This window comes from Calypte anna, chromosome 2 (assembly GCF_003957555.1).
Source record: "Calypte anna isolate BGI_N300 chromosome 2, bCalAnn1_v1.p, whole genome shotgun sequence".
Taxonomy (NCBI): domain Eukaryota; kingdom Metazoa; phylum Chordata; class Aves; order Apodiformes; family Trochilidae; genus Calypte; species Calypte anna.
In genome coordinates this window covers 6,170,954-6,185,851 of record NC_044245.1, presented here as the reverse complement: position 1 = coordinate 6,185,851, position 14,898 = coordinate 6,170,954, and the positions used below count along the sequence as shown (strand labels likewise).

Sequence of the window (14,898 nt, the reverse complement as noted above, 5' to 3'; positions counted from 1 at the left end):
ATTTCTTGGCTATTAGTTTTGCTGGAGGTAGCTCTTGACTTTTGCACATCTGCTTTTTTGTCAGCATTTTAAAATACCATGCATTTAAAATATAAACAAAGCCAACACTCAAAATTCTTCATTTCAGGCTGAAATGCTGGCTGAACTGGTTTGAGCTCCTCATGTAGCTGGGTGTAACCAGTGTAAAAGCTTTCTAAGTACTGCAAAGTAAAACTAAAACTGATTTTTAGAGATAAAGAGGTCCAATTTAATCCACTATCCTCATATATACACACCTCTCTACTGTCAAACTTACACTTTCATTCATTGGATCAGTCTGTCAGTATTTGACAGTCCAGCTACTAAATTTCACAGATTAAAATGCATCCACTCAGGTATTTTCTCTGCAGAGTTCATCTCACTCTGCTCAGCTCTGTTCCCCTCTTGAAAGGCTTTTAAGTTGTTGCATTTTAGTAAGTGATAAAACAAGGGGAAGAGCCAATGTCCTAGATAGTTACAGATGTAGATAGGACCCACAGGGTGGGTTTTACTGTACTACAGAAAGCTTTTTGCACCACAACGACAAGAACTTCAAGTAATCAATATTTTATATGTTCCCACTTACGCCATAACAATAACACTGAAATCCAGCCAGTTCCAGGGGTCTCGAAGGAATGTGAATTCATTTAGACAGAATCCTCTTGCCAATATTTTTATTAAAGATTCAAAAGTGTAAATGCCAGTGAAAGTATATCTAAGGATGGGAGAAAAGGTGCCAAAGGAAAATAGAAATATTAGCAATTAAGAGAAGAGACACAGTCAGACTGTTAACTGTCTCAGCCAAAGAACCAAGGCAATGCTGCAGAGAAGTAATGGAAATACTTCTGTTGATTTCAGTGAATTCTATCAGTGTCTGACTCCCACATTGGAGTTTGAGACAGTAGTTGACTGCAATCTAAACATGACTATTAACGTGCACACCTGTGGCATGGGGTTTTTCTGTATTCAGCATTTTTCTTTGAAGTCTTTCATGTGATTCCCCACAATTTGAGAAAGGCAGAACTCCTAGCTGCTTGCTAAAATAAAGATCAGAAGTTGTATCTTTTTCTCTGGTTTGAATTGGCCAAGTGAACATGTGATTTGCTGTGCACTATTGAATTCGGGCACACAGCATCCATTTCTGTGTAGAATGTTTAAAACACTTAGAGAAATACAAGAGTACAGCATTTTCAGTTGGAGATGGCAATTATTCATATTAATGGAAAATTATCAATAAAAGCTCTTCTGGACTTACTGAGTGCACTTATCACTTCAACAAGGCAGTGATCTCCCTACAGAATTCAAAAGGCATTCATTTGGTAGTCAGCAAATGCACTAAGAAATTATATGGATGTAGTGCTCCTCTTTTCGTTTGGAAAGAAGTATTCTGAAACTATTATTGAAATGCATTGGAACCAAAGACTTGATGCCAACAGCAGATATAATTCTTGTCTAATCTTTTATGCTCTCATAGGTAGTGACATATCTCAGCACATTCTGGAGATGTGGATATTAAATACCATGCAGGGCTGGTTCCTGAGGATTTGCCATTCTCACCTGTTTAAGTGTCATGTAACATGAGAGAGTAAAAAACAATTTTAGGCCTGTTTTTAAAACTAAGTATTTTGGAATCCTCTCCTTCGTGTTAGGAATGGGAATTATCATGGTTTGTATGCTAAACATTTTTATGCCAGACTGAAAAAGTGAAAGCTGAAATGATTTTTCAAAAGCAAAAACCCCAAACCATAATTCTGGAATTTTCCATCTTAAGTGCAATTATAAAGACATAGATTCATTGTGATTTAACATTTCAGCTGTTGGCAGCATGAAGCATAAGAGCTTTACTTTCTAACAGTGTCCTGCAGGCCAGGAGCCTCAGACAGAACACTTTGCTAGGGCAAAACTCAGCATTTCAGTGTTATTAAAAAGAATTTTAAAAGACAGCAGCTCTTCATGTACTTCATCAGCATCAGCAGTGATGGGCAATATCTCTGGATTAAGATTAAATAATTACAGAATAACTTCAGAAAGTTGGATAGCAAACTGGAGCAGTGGGGCAGGCATGGAGCTAGTTCAACAGCAGAACTTAATCTACACTTTCTCTCATAAGACCTCACTTATTGTGGGTATTGAATTTAAAGATGAAAATACTACCTCAAAGTCCCAACACAAGCAACTTCCTTTCTAAATCTCCCATAAAGTATCTTCACTGAAGGCTGCAAGCCAAGTCCCAATAGTTCAATATAACAATTAAATTAAAAAACATACATACCCACAGATACTTACTCAACATATTTGTTCCATGAAGTCTTAGAGGTTTCACTCATAGCCATGAATACACAATTAGTTATAATAGTGCAAATGATAAATGAGGTGAACAATGTAAGTCATGGGAGTGAAGGCAAAGAATAGGACATTGATTCAGAAATATAACTAGATATTCTATTGGTTGTAGATGTAGTATCTAGTTTTGAGTTTGAAGAACACAAAAGAGCATCACACGTGTATTTGATGAGTTTGAGTCTCAGTAGATGACAAAACACTAATGTTGTTGATGCCATCTGGGCTTCTCTACAGGCTAGAGATCTGCTGCTCTAAGCATTTCAGATTTGGGAAAAGAATTGTCAAGTATTCAAAGTTTAGCAGGAAGGATTAAATTCTAGTTTAATTTTTATAGTATAAAAGCTAAAAGCTTGCCCAAGGTGACACAGGCAAAGCCCAAACCTGACTTTAAATTGGCAGAGAGAGCTCTTCTGATGGGGCAGAGTGAAATCTGCCAGGATACTTGCAGAGGACACAAAATTTCCCTGCTTAGCCAGCTCCTGGGGCTGCCCTCTGATCCCTGCTGACTACAGAGGATGAGTGGGAACATGGGCAACCACCTCATGTGTAAACACAGAAGCTTCAGGACCTGGCTCTGGAGCTGATTCTCACACCTTATGTCCTACCACAAGTTGAGGCAATGCAGGAGGTAAATGTGTATGGCAAAGACATCCAACCTTTCCATCATCCATCCTCTTTGTCCCCATGAAAAAACCTCCTGGCTTTGGCTCTAGCAATGCTAAAACTGCCACAAAGCTGGGAGCTGGACCACTGGTGTTGAAATGCCAGCATCAGTCCTGGCTGCCTGGGGTAAGCCTCAGGTGGGAGGCATCATGACTCCAGGGATCTCTACAGGATGCTACAGTGACAACTTCAGACCATTGCAGCTAACTCAGCATCACACAGCCAGGAGATATCCAGAAACCTAAGAATCACAGAAGGCCACTGCAGACTCTGCACTGGGCCCAATTCACCCCTAATTCAACCCCAGGTGAGATTTTCATTGCTCTGGTCTCATTTGCAGAAAATTTCCCCTTTCATGTACCAAAGGTAAATTTTTTTCATCTGATTTCCTGAGGAAACTAGAATTTTATTTTTCTTTTTATGTGTTTTCAGAAGTGTGCCTCCCTATCTCAGCTGTTCTTGCTTAAAACTGTCCAGTGGCTGATCAACTTTGGCACGTGGGATGAATTTAATTCTCACATTTTGGGTAAACAGAATATAACAAAAAGGATAGAGACCTTACCAGTTCTCTCTCTGAGGAAGGTTTCAGGATGAGATACATGTTTACAAGAAAACAGATAATAAGTCCTCCTCAAAAAACCAAAAAATTACATAAATTACACCTCAATACCTCCTGTAGTCACATCACTAGTTATTTGTAAGTACCACAAGAGCACCAAAACAATAAAAATTTCTAAGGTAATTGATAATTAGAAGTCACCTGGAGTCAGGTAAATACCACATTAATTCCACAGTCAAAACTACAAAAGCACTGGATTTAAGGGTTTTCATAATGAAAGAGAGCAAATGGAATCAATGAAAGGATATGAATGTATGTAGATTTTAATTGCTGATCTTCGGATTGGATGGAAAGGACTGAGGATCCACAAGGCAGATGTAGCAGTAAATCTGAAGATTGTTTTCTGTTTGTTTATCACTATGAAAATCTTGAAAGAAAGAAAGATGAATTAAAGCTTTCAGGAAAGTGAAGAGCATATATTTGTATTTTATCCTGTTGTATCAGTCATGAGCAAGAGTTTTATGTTAACTTTAGCCTGTTTGCTTAAATGGGAAGACTCTGAATTTCCGTTTTCAAACTCAAGACTTGCAAAGAGTCCCACACAGAACTAATCTTGCTTATGAGTATCCTCTTAAAATGAACTGGACCTCTCATTGAGTCAAGATACACAGAAGTGGTAAAAGAACTGCAGCCTTTATCATTATTTGCTATTGTTGATAACACTCCTCTGGCCCTAAGACTGTAGATATTAATTCAACATATTAACCACTTCTCAACTAACAAACTCAGTTTCGATTGGTTAGTTCCCAATTTCTCTGTTCTGCATTAAAATCATATTCTTCAATATTTCATGGCCAGAATATGGAGCTTGCATAAGTAGGCTTTAAGGATTCATCAGCAAATGATTTTAAATAATTTTTACACTTGAATGATTTTTTTTTTTCATGTAAGTGGAGCATAAACATTGAGAGGGACACGTTGCTTCAAACCATCAAATAACAAAATTTACAAAATTATTGTAATTTCTTGTGGATCCGCCTCAAAACCTTTACTTCCTTTATCCATTTTATTTGTTCTGCTTCCATTCTGATTCAAATGTTAATGAAGCTCATATTATTTAATTCCTATAATTCAAAATTAAGCTTTTTGTAAGAAGATTACAGCATGTCATTCAACTGTGCCAACTGCCTGCATTAGTACCACACAGAAACTGACGGTGGCTTTTCCAAAGGGATGGAAGCCAAACTATTTGATAGATGATTCACATAAACACTTCTTAGCAGCACAATAACACAAATTAAAACCCAAGAATCTCAGTTGGCTCTAACCTTACGATCTTCATAGTATGGGTCGAGATCCTCCAGTGGTTCCCCAATGAGCTCGGAAGGAGGATTTCCATAGAGAGCTGGTAATTTCTGGAAAGCTTTGAGATCAAGCTGAGGACGTGGTTTCTCCTCAGGTTTATGGTCTGTAGTATTTTTTTGATGATTTTTCTTGGCAGCAATTTTCTTTTCGATGGCAGCCAGGGATTCCTGAGTGAACTTACGGAAGTTGTTGGTACCAGGGAGTAAGAACTCAGCCATTTTTCATTCTTTTCCTGTCACTAATTCTGTACAAATAACAGAAGCAAGTAGAAAGGGAGCCAAGTAACTCCAAATGCAGGTAAATTATGAAGTTAAACAACTGACTGCTCATGTATGGCTAATAACAAACTTCCTGAGCCATCAGCTTCTGAAAAGGAAAATAAACAAAAAAGATAAGATTAGTACCTTTTTCAGTAATTTATTTTAAATTATGTGTGTCTGACGGGATGTGAGCAGACCTCTATAATCCGAAGACTATTCAGAGAACCTCATTTAAGACTAAATACTAATACTAAATACTCCTGAGCTGTTCAGAAAGAAACCTGAGGCACTGGTTTAAGCCAGGATTTGGAAATGGAGCAGTAAAATCCATTACACTGTAACAACATCAAACAAATACATGCAACAGAAGGACCAAGTACTAGTGAAGATGACAATACTTGGGTGGATAACTCATCCTGGTGGTGTCAGCAGAGAAACAAGAAGTGTCCAAGCATCAGAAGATAAGAAGGAGAACCACAGAGTCAATACTGACTGACATGGTGCACAAAAATGCATGATTTGACAAGCATGAAGCACAAAGTTTATATTTTATGCTCACAAAACTCAACACAAGTGAGGCTATACTAGAAAAATGCTTTTAATTTTTTGATGGAGAATTTCAGTTAGGTATTAGGTAGGATCCATGTAGCTAAATGCTACCTGAGCCCATACTCTGGATGTACAATGAATGCAAACCTCAACACTCTGAACAGCTTCAAAGCAAGCCCAAGAAGCACACATGTATTCAATGTATTCACAGTGAAAAAAACCTGAATGGTACACGGAGTAAGATCCTCCTGACCTGCACCCTTGTGCTAAACTCAATCAAAAGCTCTGTAAGGAGAGTTCTCCAACATACTTTCCTTGATTATGATTTCTAGGAAGCCACTGTTGATCAAGTACAGAGTCATGGAGCTGTTGTGCCAGTGCAGTCCCACCTGCAGACTGTGAAATGATCCCCTCTGGTCAAGGACTTTACCTAGGATGGATCCCTGCTGAGTCTGTGTGGAAGATCACATTAGAAGAACACAGGAAGCTTATCTTGGATAGTTTAAGGTGCTGAACAAGTGCCACATGAGCTGTTCTTACACCTCTCCTTTCCAGGGATTATATGTGACATCCCAGTAAAACACAAAGTCTGATTTAAGAGTTGGGGTTTTTTTTACTAAACAATAATTAAAAAAAAAATAAAAATAAAAATAAATATATGTATATGCATATATACATATATATAATAAATAATATAAAATAATAAAAAATAATTTTACCACCTGTATGCTGACTCCCTGTATCCTCCCCTGCCCTGCAGCACTATTTCATTGCTTCCCAGGTACAACATGATCCCAGTGGTCCTTACATTGCTAAACTATAGGAAACCCTTGCTGTGAGGAAAAACAGCTGGAGGCCAGTGACAAACTAACAGAAATCTCTCCATTTTTGCACTCTGCCTGCCTCTCCCATTAAATGAGCACACGAAATTAGAAATATGAAAAGCAACCCTTGCTTCCAGCACAACATTTCTGGAAGTAGGACATTCAGACAAAAATACTATTTTATGTTTCTCAAGATCAAGCCAACAGCCCAGAAGCTGTGCATAGTATTACAGCAAAAATGAAAACTTTAACATCCACTGCCAGGTTTCAAGTTTTCAGCTAGCCAAAGGAGTTGTTTTGCTGATGCTCAGAGTAATTTAGATATTGTGGTATCAGTGATGAGAGCTGTGAATGATGCATGAAATGACACCATTTTCTGCACAACGCATGGAAAGAATGCAACTATTACATTTTTCTACTTTGTGCCAAATCATCCAAATATGACCCAATCCCTCTACACAACACTTCCACAAAGATCTACCTGATCTCAAAAGCTCACCATAAAAATTACGGGTTTGTTGCAACTTTCTTTGTGGTTTTCACCTCTCTCTTCCATGAAACTGTCTTTCAAATTCCAGAAAAGGAACTCTGATCATCACATTGTTCTCCCCAGCACTATTAGAAGGCAGAGCAGTATGGAGAAAGACAACAAAAGGAGATCTGGACTGGACCCCCCTTGCCATCTAGTCTTTTCAGACAGGAGCCCAGGTGTGGCTGGATCCAGTCCTCCTCCCAGGCCTGGATTTCCCTTCGAGGGAATGGTTTCCCTTTGAGGGTAACCAATGACAGCCCCCCCAGACTGTCTGAATCCCCCTTGATCAGGTTAAGGTGAAAACCTCACACAATTTCCATTTCTCTACAAACAAAATAAAAAAATATTGCTGCAACAGTTAAAGGTAATTTTTGAGCAATTCATAAGAAAAACAAACCAACCCCAAGTACATATGTGTGTGTATATATGTATATATATATACATGTGTAAATTAATAATATATATATATATGTGTGTGTGTAAAGGAATAAGAGCAGATTTTCAGGCTGTGTAATCACAAAGGCTGATTATCTAGCTGTCAAAAAACTGTAATAAATGTAGCTTAATGCTGTGTAACCTGGGAAAAACTTGTGGTTACTTAATAATTTTAGGAAAAAGAAAGATAAAGCAAGAGAGTACAAGAAGTTAAGAGACATATCATGGAAAACCACCAGTCCTTGATTCAGCATTGGGCCAGCCAATGGGAGAGGGTTGGTGTCACTGAATCTCCCAAATCCCCCCAGATTCCCAGATTCCCAAACCCCCCAGTTCAGGCCCTCATTTTGTAGACCTGTTTTGCTTCCTAATTATGGCTGGGACATCAGATTGAACAACCAGAGCAGCCCTCCCACCACTTCTCTCTCCAATCCTTATCTCTAATGTTAGCAGGCCCTAGGCCACATGGAAACCCTCTCTGTCTTCTTCCTCTCCAGAAATACCTTTGAAAATCCTAATGAGGATTTTTTCAGAGCTTTGCCAAGGTGACTTGGTGCCCCCTTCCTGCAAAGCAGTCTAAGAGGGTTCGAGCGTGCAGTGGAGAGGGTTCCTCCATCCCATCCCTGACAAGGGGGAAACAGGAGGAATCTTGAGGGCATGCAGAGTCTGCAGGTCCTTTTTCCAGAGCTGGAGACCAGGCTCAGATGTCTTTACTGGTGGCTTTGTAAATTGCTCCAGAAATGCAACTGATTTTTTTTTTCATTGCTTATAAAATTAAAAACTTAGCATGGGATAAAACCCATGCTTTCAATGTGGGGCTTACAATTCTCAGCACTAGGCTAAGAAGGTAGCAAACAGTCTGAAGATTCACAGAATTCTTTACAAAAGCCTGATCAAGGCTGTTAACATTGACCCAGAATGACCCTTTGGGAGGGGGACTGATCTCACCTTGTTGCGGGAAGAGCCCTTCTTGCTCCTAGGGCTGATCCTGAGGCCTCGGGGTTTAGCCCATTCCTGGACGATGTCCTAGGGCTGTTCCTGAGGCTCCGGGATCTACCCCTTCTTGCCTGCTCCTGGGGCTCCTCGAGCTGTGGGCTTCTCCATCTTCACTGAAGAGTGAGAGCTCTGTCTGTGGGTGTCAGCTGCTCTCTTATTGGCCCCGTGCTCCTGCACATGCTCAGGAGGGAGGCCAGACACAGGTGAACCCACACCCACTCATCAATAACTCAGGGCACCTGGTCCTGTCTCACTACATTTCCCCCTTTTTTTTTTTTTTTTTTTTTTTTACACAGACATTTACATAGACATTTACATTTACATCTTTTTTACATTTACATCTTTTTTACATTTACATCTTTTTTACATTTACATCTTTTAAACATTTACATCTTTAAGGGGAATTAAATATCACACAATTTACATATATTTTTAGGGAGAATTCTCAACCCTTACACATATTTTGGGGAGAATTCTCAACCTTCTTTCTTTCAACCTTCTTTCTTTAAGGGGAATTAAGCATACCCATATGTCAGCCCCTTTCTGGCAAAGTCTCTGCAAGTTGTCCGAGCACTCTTCACAAAGTCTCTGCAAATTGTCCCAGGCACTTGCCCTCTGTTCCGGGGTTTCTTTCCTCATGGGCCTCGGGATTTAACCCTTCCTCATGGGATTTCCCTCTGCTCAAGGGCTTAGCCTAGGCATATTTCACAAAGTCTCTGCAAGTTGCACCAGGCACTTTTCACAGAGTCTCTGCAAGTTGTTCTTCTAGTTATTATTCTCCCTCCTGTATCTGCTCTTCTGGCTTGGTTTCCCTCTGTTCCAGGGTTTCTTTCCTCATGGGCCTCAGGATTTAACCCTTCCTCATGGGATTTTCCCCTCTGCTCTGGGGTTTCCTGTCCAGAGAGCTTGTTGATCATACCTTACAGGGAGAATGTTCTTGCAGTTTCTGTGCCAGCTAGGTTTTCTGCAGGCTGCCCGCATTCTCCACCAGATGTTGCGGGAAGAGCCCTTCTTGCTCCTAGGGCTGATCCTGAGGCCTCGGGGTTTAGCCCATTCCTGGACGATGTCCTAGGGCTGTTCCTGAGGCTCCGGGATCTACCCCTTCTTGCCTGCTCCTGGGGCTCCTCGAGCTGTGGGCTTCTCCATCTTCACTGAAGAGTGAGAGCTCTGTCTGTGGGTGTCAGCTGCTCTCTTATTGGCCCCGTGCTCCTGCACATGCTCAGGAGGGAGGCCAGACACAGGTGAACCCACACCCACTCATCAATAACTCAGGGCACCTGGTCCTGTCTCACTACATCACCTCACTGCAGATGTCACAGACACGTCCCCACTACCTCTCCAGTTGCCTGCTGAGACACCAATTCACATTTCTTGCAGGATGAAATTAATCACAGCTCTGAGTGCAGTTGACTACAACTGATGACCTGAAATGCCTCAAGTGAGACAAGAAGTTCAGCTTTTTGCATCCATTAGATCTACCTTTCTTGTTGCCTCAACTAATGAACAAATGCTGAATTTCCAAAGATTAGTAATTCTACAGTCCGTGGCAGGACTGAGCAAACATCATTAGACACCAGCAGACTGTGAACATGAACAAATTCTAGGATTGTCCTATATCCCATTGCTTCCTTAATGACTACTTACAGGACAAGGCTTCTTAGCAATTAGTGAAGCTTTAAGGCACATTTTCTTTTGAATCGTAAGGGCAGACTAATTTTCAGCTACTTTGCCATCATAAATAATTTAAATCCATGCAGAGAACAGTTTTTGTAAGTGCTTGAGCAGCCAATTGGCAAGGTGACAAATGGCCAGTCTCAAGCACTGAGGAAGTTCAGAAACACTGTGGCAGCACAGGAACCTGAGAGAAAAGCTGAAAAGCTTTTAATGACCATAGAGTGGTCCATTCCTGTAGGAGCTGGGATGAGTTACATGCAATTAGTGGAGTTATAGGCATAAGTCCATAAACTTTGACTGGTAGTTTTGGTGTGCCCAAGGAAATAGCCAAGCCATGGAAACAAAAATGTTGATCATCATGAAGTGCAGAAGTGTTCAGATGTGGTCAGAACAAGACTGTGAGCACCACCAGCAAGTCCAGCAGTGACAGTGGAGTTTGAACTGAGTGATCACCAACAAGGGATTCCCTCCCATCCCTGTAACTAAGGATAGCAGAGGCAAGCAGAGGACAAAGACAGACTGCTGTGAAAGTCCAGGATCCAACACCAGGACACAGGAGCATCTCCAACCTCTGAGTAACCCAGGGAGTGGAGAAGACCCCAAGGGCCCTCCCAGCCCAGCACTATGCACAGAACGTCTGGAGCTGTGGTACAGGAGTCAAGTAACTCATGAAACTGGAGATATCTGTGATTAAAGGGTGTAGTTTTCCCAGTCCAAGAACACTGCACACTATGGTCATATATGGTGACAACTGCATAGAGACCTGAGATAAAAATCTCCTTCCTATGCTGTTACCAAGATGATCCTATTGCTTAACACAGATGATAGGGCAATATAGCTCTGGTGTGAAGTGTTAAAAAACAAGGGAAGAAAGAGGTTAGGCCTCTCCTAACTTGAATACCAAGTGTGCTTCAAAACCCTGAGTGAAATGGAATAATCTTGAGTTCAAAGTGCCACCCCAAGAAATACCAGCTGGTCTGGGGGCATATTAAAAGCAGCATGGCCAGAAAGTGGGAGGTTCATCATCTTCAGCCCTTTGAGGTGGGGAAGATGAGCAGAAAATAAGAAGGATGATAAATATATTAATTTTACCAAGCTTGTCAAGCTGGGCCTTGCCAAAGGGACAACAGTGGAAGGAAGGAGTGTGTGCTTCAGGTTGCTTCAGCAGCCAGGAGCAGGACAAGTTGTGGTTTTTAACTGAATAATTTCTATGCTGTTGTCCTGAATCATCTGCAGATTTTATGACTATACAAACTTTGCAGCAAGCAGGGAATTTGAATTTTCTTCACCCTTAAGGAATCAGAATGAAACTCTCAGTACCTCAAATTTGGAAGAGGCAAAGGACACCCATGAGAGAGCTGCTTCAATTCCATTCAGCTGAATCTACTAAATGGTAACTCCAGCTTTTGCCTTTGAAATTTAGGGCTCTAAAGGTCAGACTGCCAGTGGCAGATGTTTTTTTTCTTGCCACATCCAAGAAGCATTTCAAATGCAGTTAATGCGATTAATGGTTCTATAAACTTTTATCTCATAGTTATTATAGCTTGGTGGCAACAAACAAAAGCCATTAGAAACTCAGTGAAATACATGGGTGAGTGTTTGGACTGTCAGAAAGTACTAAATGTATCACATTAAAGTATCACTGATTTGCCATTTTTTAGTTCTGAAGATTGGTTTAATCATGTACATTTGATACAGAAAGGTCTCTGCACCTGAGTATATGCTTTGGAAGACAGAAGTGTAGATACAATATAAAAGAAATCATTTTCCCCACTATCATAATAAAAGTATAATAGTTCATGAAACAAGATCTGGAAAAAAAATCTGTCAATAAAATAGTGAGAAAACATTTAACATATAAGCTAAAAAACTTTTAGCTAAAAAGTTATTTTTAGCTAAAAAAACTTATTTTGAATATACAACCCATATTTTAACTTTGATTGCCAGAAGTTTGATGACTTACAAGTTGTATGTAATTTTCAAATTATATTGTCATTCATCTGCAAGTTTTCTACACAGAAATATTTTTCTAAGTAAATGATGAAGTATCGAATCAGAAACCAGTTCTGAAAAACTCATTTCCATTAGATATATCATTTAATTATGTCATTCATTAATGACAGGCATTCTGAGATTCCTCCTCCATGATTAACTTCCCCATTTGCCCTTTTCATCCCATAGAAAGAAATCCTGCTTTCAAACAACTTTTCTCTATTTATAAGGAAAAAAAAACCCAACCTCTGGCCAAGTCAATTATATAGCAAATAAAAATGTAATTATACAAACAATTAAAACCTATGAAACATGACAGGGAGAGTACCAGTACCATGGCAAGAACCTCCTGAGCAACTCTTTCTGTTAAGTGCCTGTACTGGTTCCCTCCACAGTTTATCATCCTTACCATGTTAATAAGACCCCTTCATACAATGCACAGCTTTTTTTCCACCCAAAATAATTTCCCTAGAAGTTTACCTGTTCTCTCTGTGATGAACTGAACACACTAAACCACTCCCAACAGATAAAAGCTGTCACGGCTGCTTCAGATGTAAACCTGAAACATTTAATCTCTCCTGGTTCATCAGAAATCTGCTTCTCTGAGTTTCAAGAGATTGTGTGTTCTTTCCTATTGCCAGGTCACCACCAAACAGCCAAATTTGTGATCTCTTCGTGACTGATTCATTAGATTTACTTTCACACCAACCTTCACTTATTAATCTGCCCCACAATATCTTAAAGCATCCACCAAACATACACAAGCATATCCCACAGATGAAACAGATTTAATTTACCTTTTGCTTAAAAAAATTAATTTAAAACAAGGTCCATTCTTCTTAAGTCTCAGAAATAAATGTTAGTCTGAATAAGAAAAATATTACGAAACAGAAGCCTATATGAGAAAAATGATTTAAATATAAAGATTAGTGAAATCTCTCTGTCCTTACTTTGAAATTAAAATTGTAACTAAAAAATGAACACTTATTTTAAAATATATATCTCTGCCACTTTTATGCACAGAAGACAAGCTTTATTATATACCTATTCACTCTTTTATGGATTATTCTTGATCTAGTGAATTCATACCCTATTTAACTTGTATCAGCAAAATAACAAGTCAAAAAACAGTGCAAAACCCTGTACACTGAAGGAATAGTCAGCCCTTACCACTTACATTTTCTTTTACATATCACACACCCACAAAAAAATAAAACCCAAAACACAACCCTTTTCTGCTCAGCTTCTTTAATGTTTTTCAGGCAAATAAAAGGTCACTGAATCCTACAGAAGACCCTACCACAAACCACCTTTCTGTAAGAAGAGAAAGTGCAGCAAACCACAGGACTTACATTATTTTCCATCCCTTCTAAGTCAAAGTTCAGGGAGTCACTTCTCTCTATTCAAAAGAATCGTATCTCAGCCAAGTTATCTCCCAAGAAATAGTTGGAAAAGCCTCCTCCCTGCCTTTATCATCTCTGTTTCCCCTTTCAGCAATCCTGCACCACTCTGGCAACACTTTCTTCAGAGATTCTGTTATTTGTACACAGGGGGTGTTGAGGGAGGCGTCTCCTTCACCATCAGAGTAACTGATGAGATTTTACAAGGTCTCATGGGAGAGGCTGTAACCTCAGTAAGCAAAGCTGAGGAGTTTCCAAGATAGACTTTTCTTTGAGATATTGTTCCATCCCTGGATTTCTGAGTGCCTTTCATGGAAAATCAGGAGTGAAGCAGAAGGAAGTGGACAGAAAACATGGGGGCAACCAGTGTGGTTCTCAGCCTGTCTGAGCTATAACAGGTTTGGGTTTGTTTGGAAAAAGCATTGGGCTTCAGATTTTTTTTTAATATTTTGGTTTCAGTTCTCCACTCTAGCAAAGCCAGAAAATGTGTGATGTAGAATGTATAAATTATACTGAAACACTCTCACTGAAACTGGGTAGAAGCAGGAAACTGTTGACTTTTATCTCCCTGTGTCTTTGTGTGTATACATTTATGTCTCTCTGTGTGCTTATGCACAGAGAAATAAATAGAATGCCAGTGCATAGAGACAATTCAGATTAATTACATATATATGATATATGCAAGGAGTAGGTGAGAATCTTCAGAACTCACTCCTGAAACCTGCAACTCCTCCATGGCTGAAGCCACCATTGGACAGGAGAGAGAGGGCACCTGTGCAGCAGTCCCTATAAAACAGGGCTTGTTCTCTGGTCCTGGAGCTAAATGACAGAGTAAACTCCTGTCCATAAAACTAAATTTTCATATGCTTCAAGAGCAGGGAGGGAAAGCAGCAACATTCCTCTCTAAGGAGAGACCTGTGCAATTTTAGATGATCCTGGATATAAAAAGATTTCTTTTGCTCAGCATCCTCACTTCTCCCTTTGGTTTTTCTTAGGGACAAAGAGTTTGATCTCTCTCATAATGAGTCTGACCCAAAGGATCCTGAGTGCTGTATTTCTCAATTACCCAGTGGTCCCAGGCTGTTGAACTTTTAAAGACAGAAGGAAGATGCATTGTTTGCATTAAGCATTGGCCACACAAGAATAAAAATAAATCAGATGGCAAAGAGAGAAGTTGAGGCTGAGCTATTCATTACATTTGATATTTTACCTTTCAGAATGTGTATTTTCACCTAGTTAAAATGGAATGAAACAAAGGGAGGAAAGCCAACTGACCTCTGGATGGAAT

At 39.7% G+C, this 14,898-nt stretch overlaps 1 protein-coding gene across 1 annotated transcript in view; it reads right to left on the bottom strand.

The window, feature by feature from the left end:
* The window catches only part of LOC103536091 (sodium channel protein type 5 subunit alpha-like), a 32,673-nt gene extending 27,507 nt beyond the window's left edge, over positions 1 to 5,166 (bottom strand). The window contains exons 1-4 of the mRNA XM_030444566.1: positions 4,912 to 5,166; positions 3,892 to 4,010; positions 2,305 to 2,400; positions 605 to 733 (exon numbers count right to left, since the gene is read on the bottom strand). Of these exons, the coding sequence (XP_030300426.1) occupies positions 605 to 733; positions 2,305 to 2,400; positions 3,892 to 4,010; positions 4,912 to 5,166 (599 nt within the window). The remainder of the gene's footprint in view (positions 1 to 604; positions 734 to 2,304; positions 2,401 to 3,891; positions 4,011 to 4,911) is intronic.
* Positions 5,167 to 14,898: the final 9,732 nt, after the last annotated feature.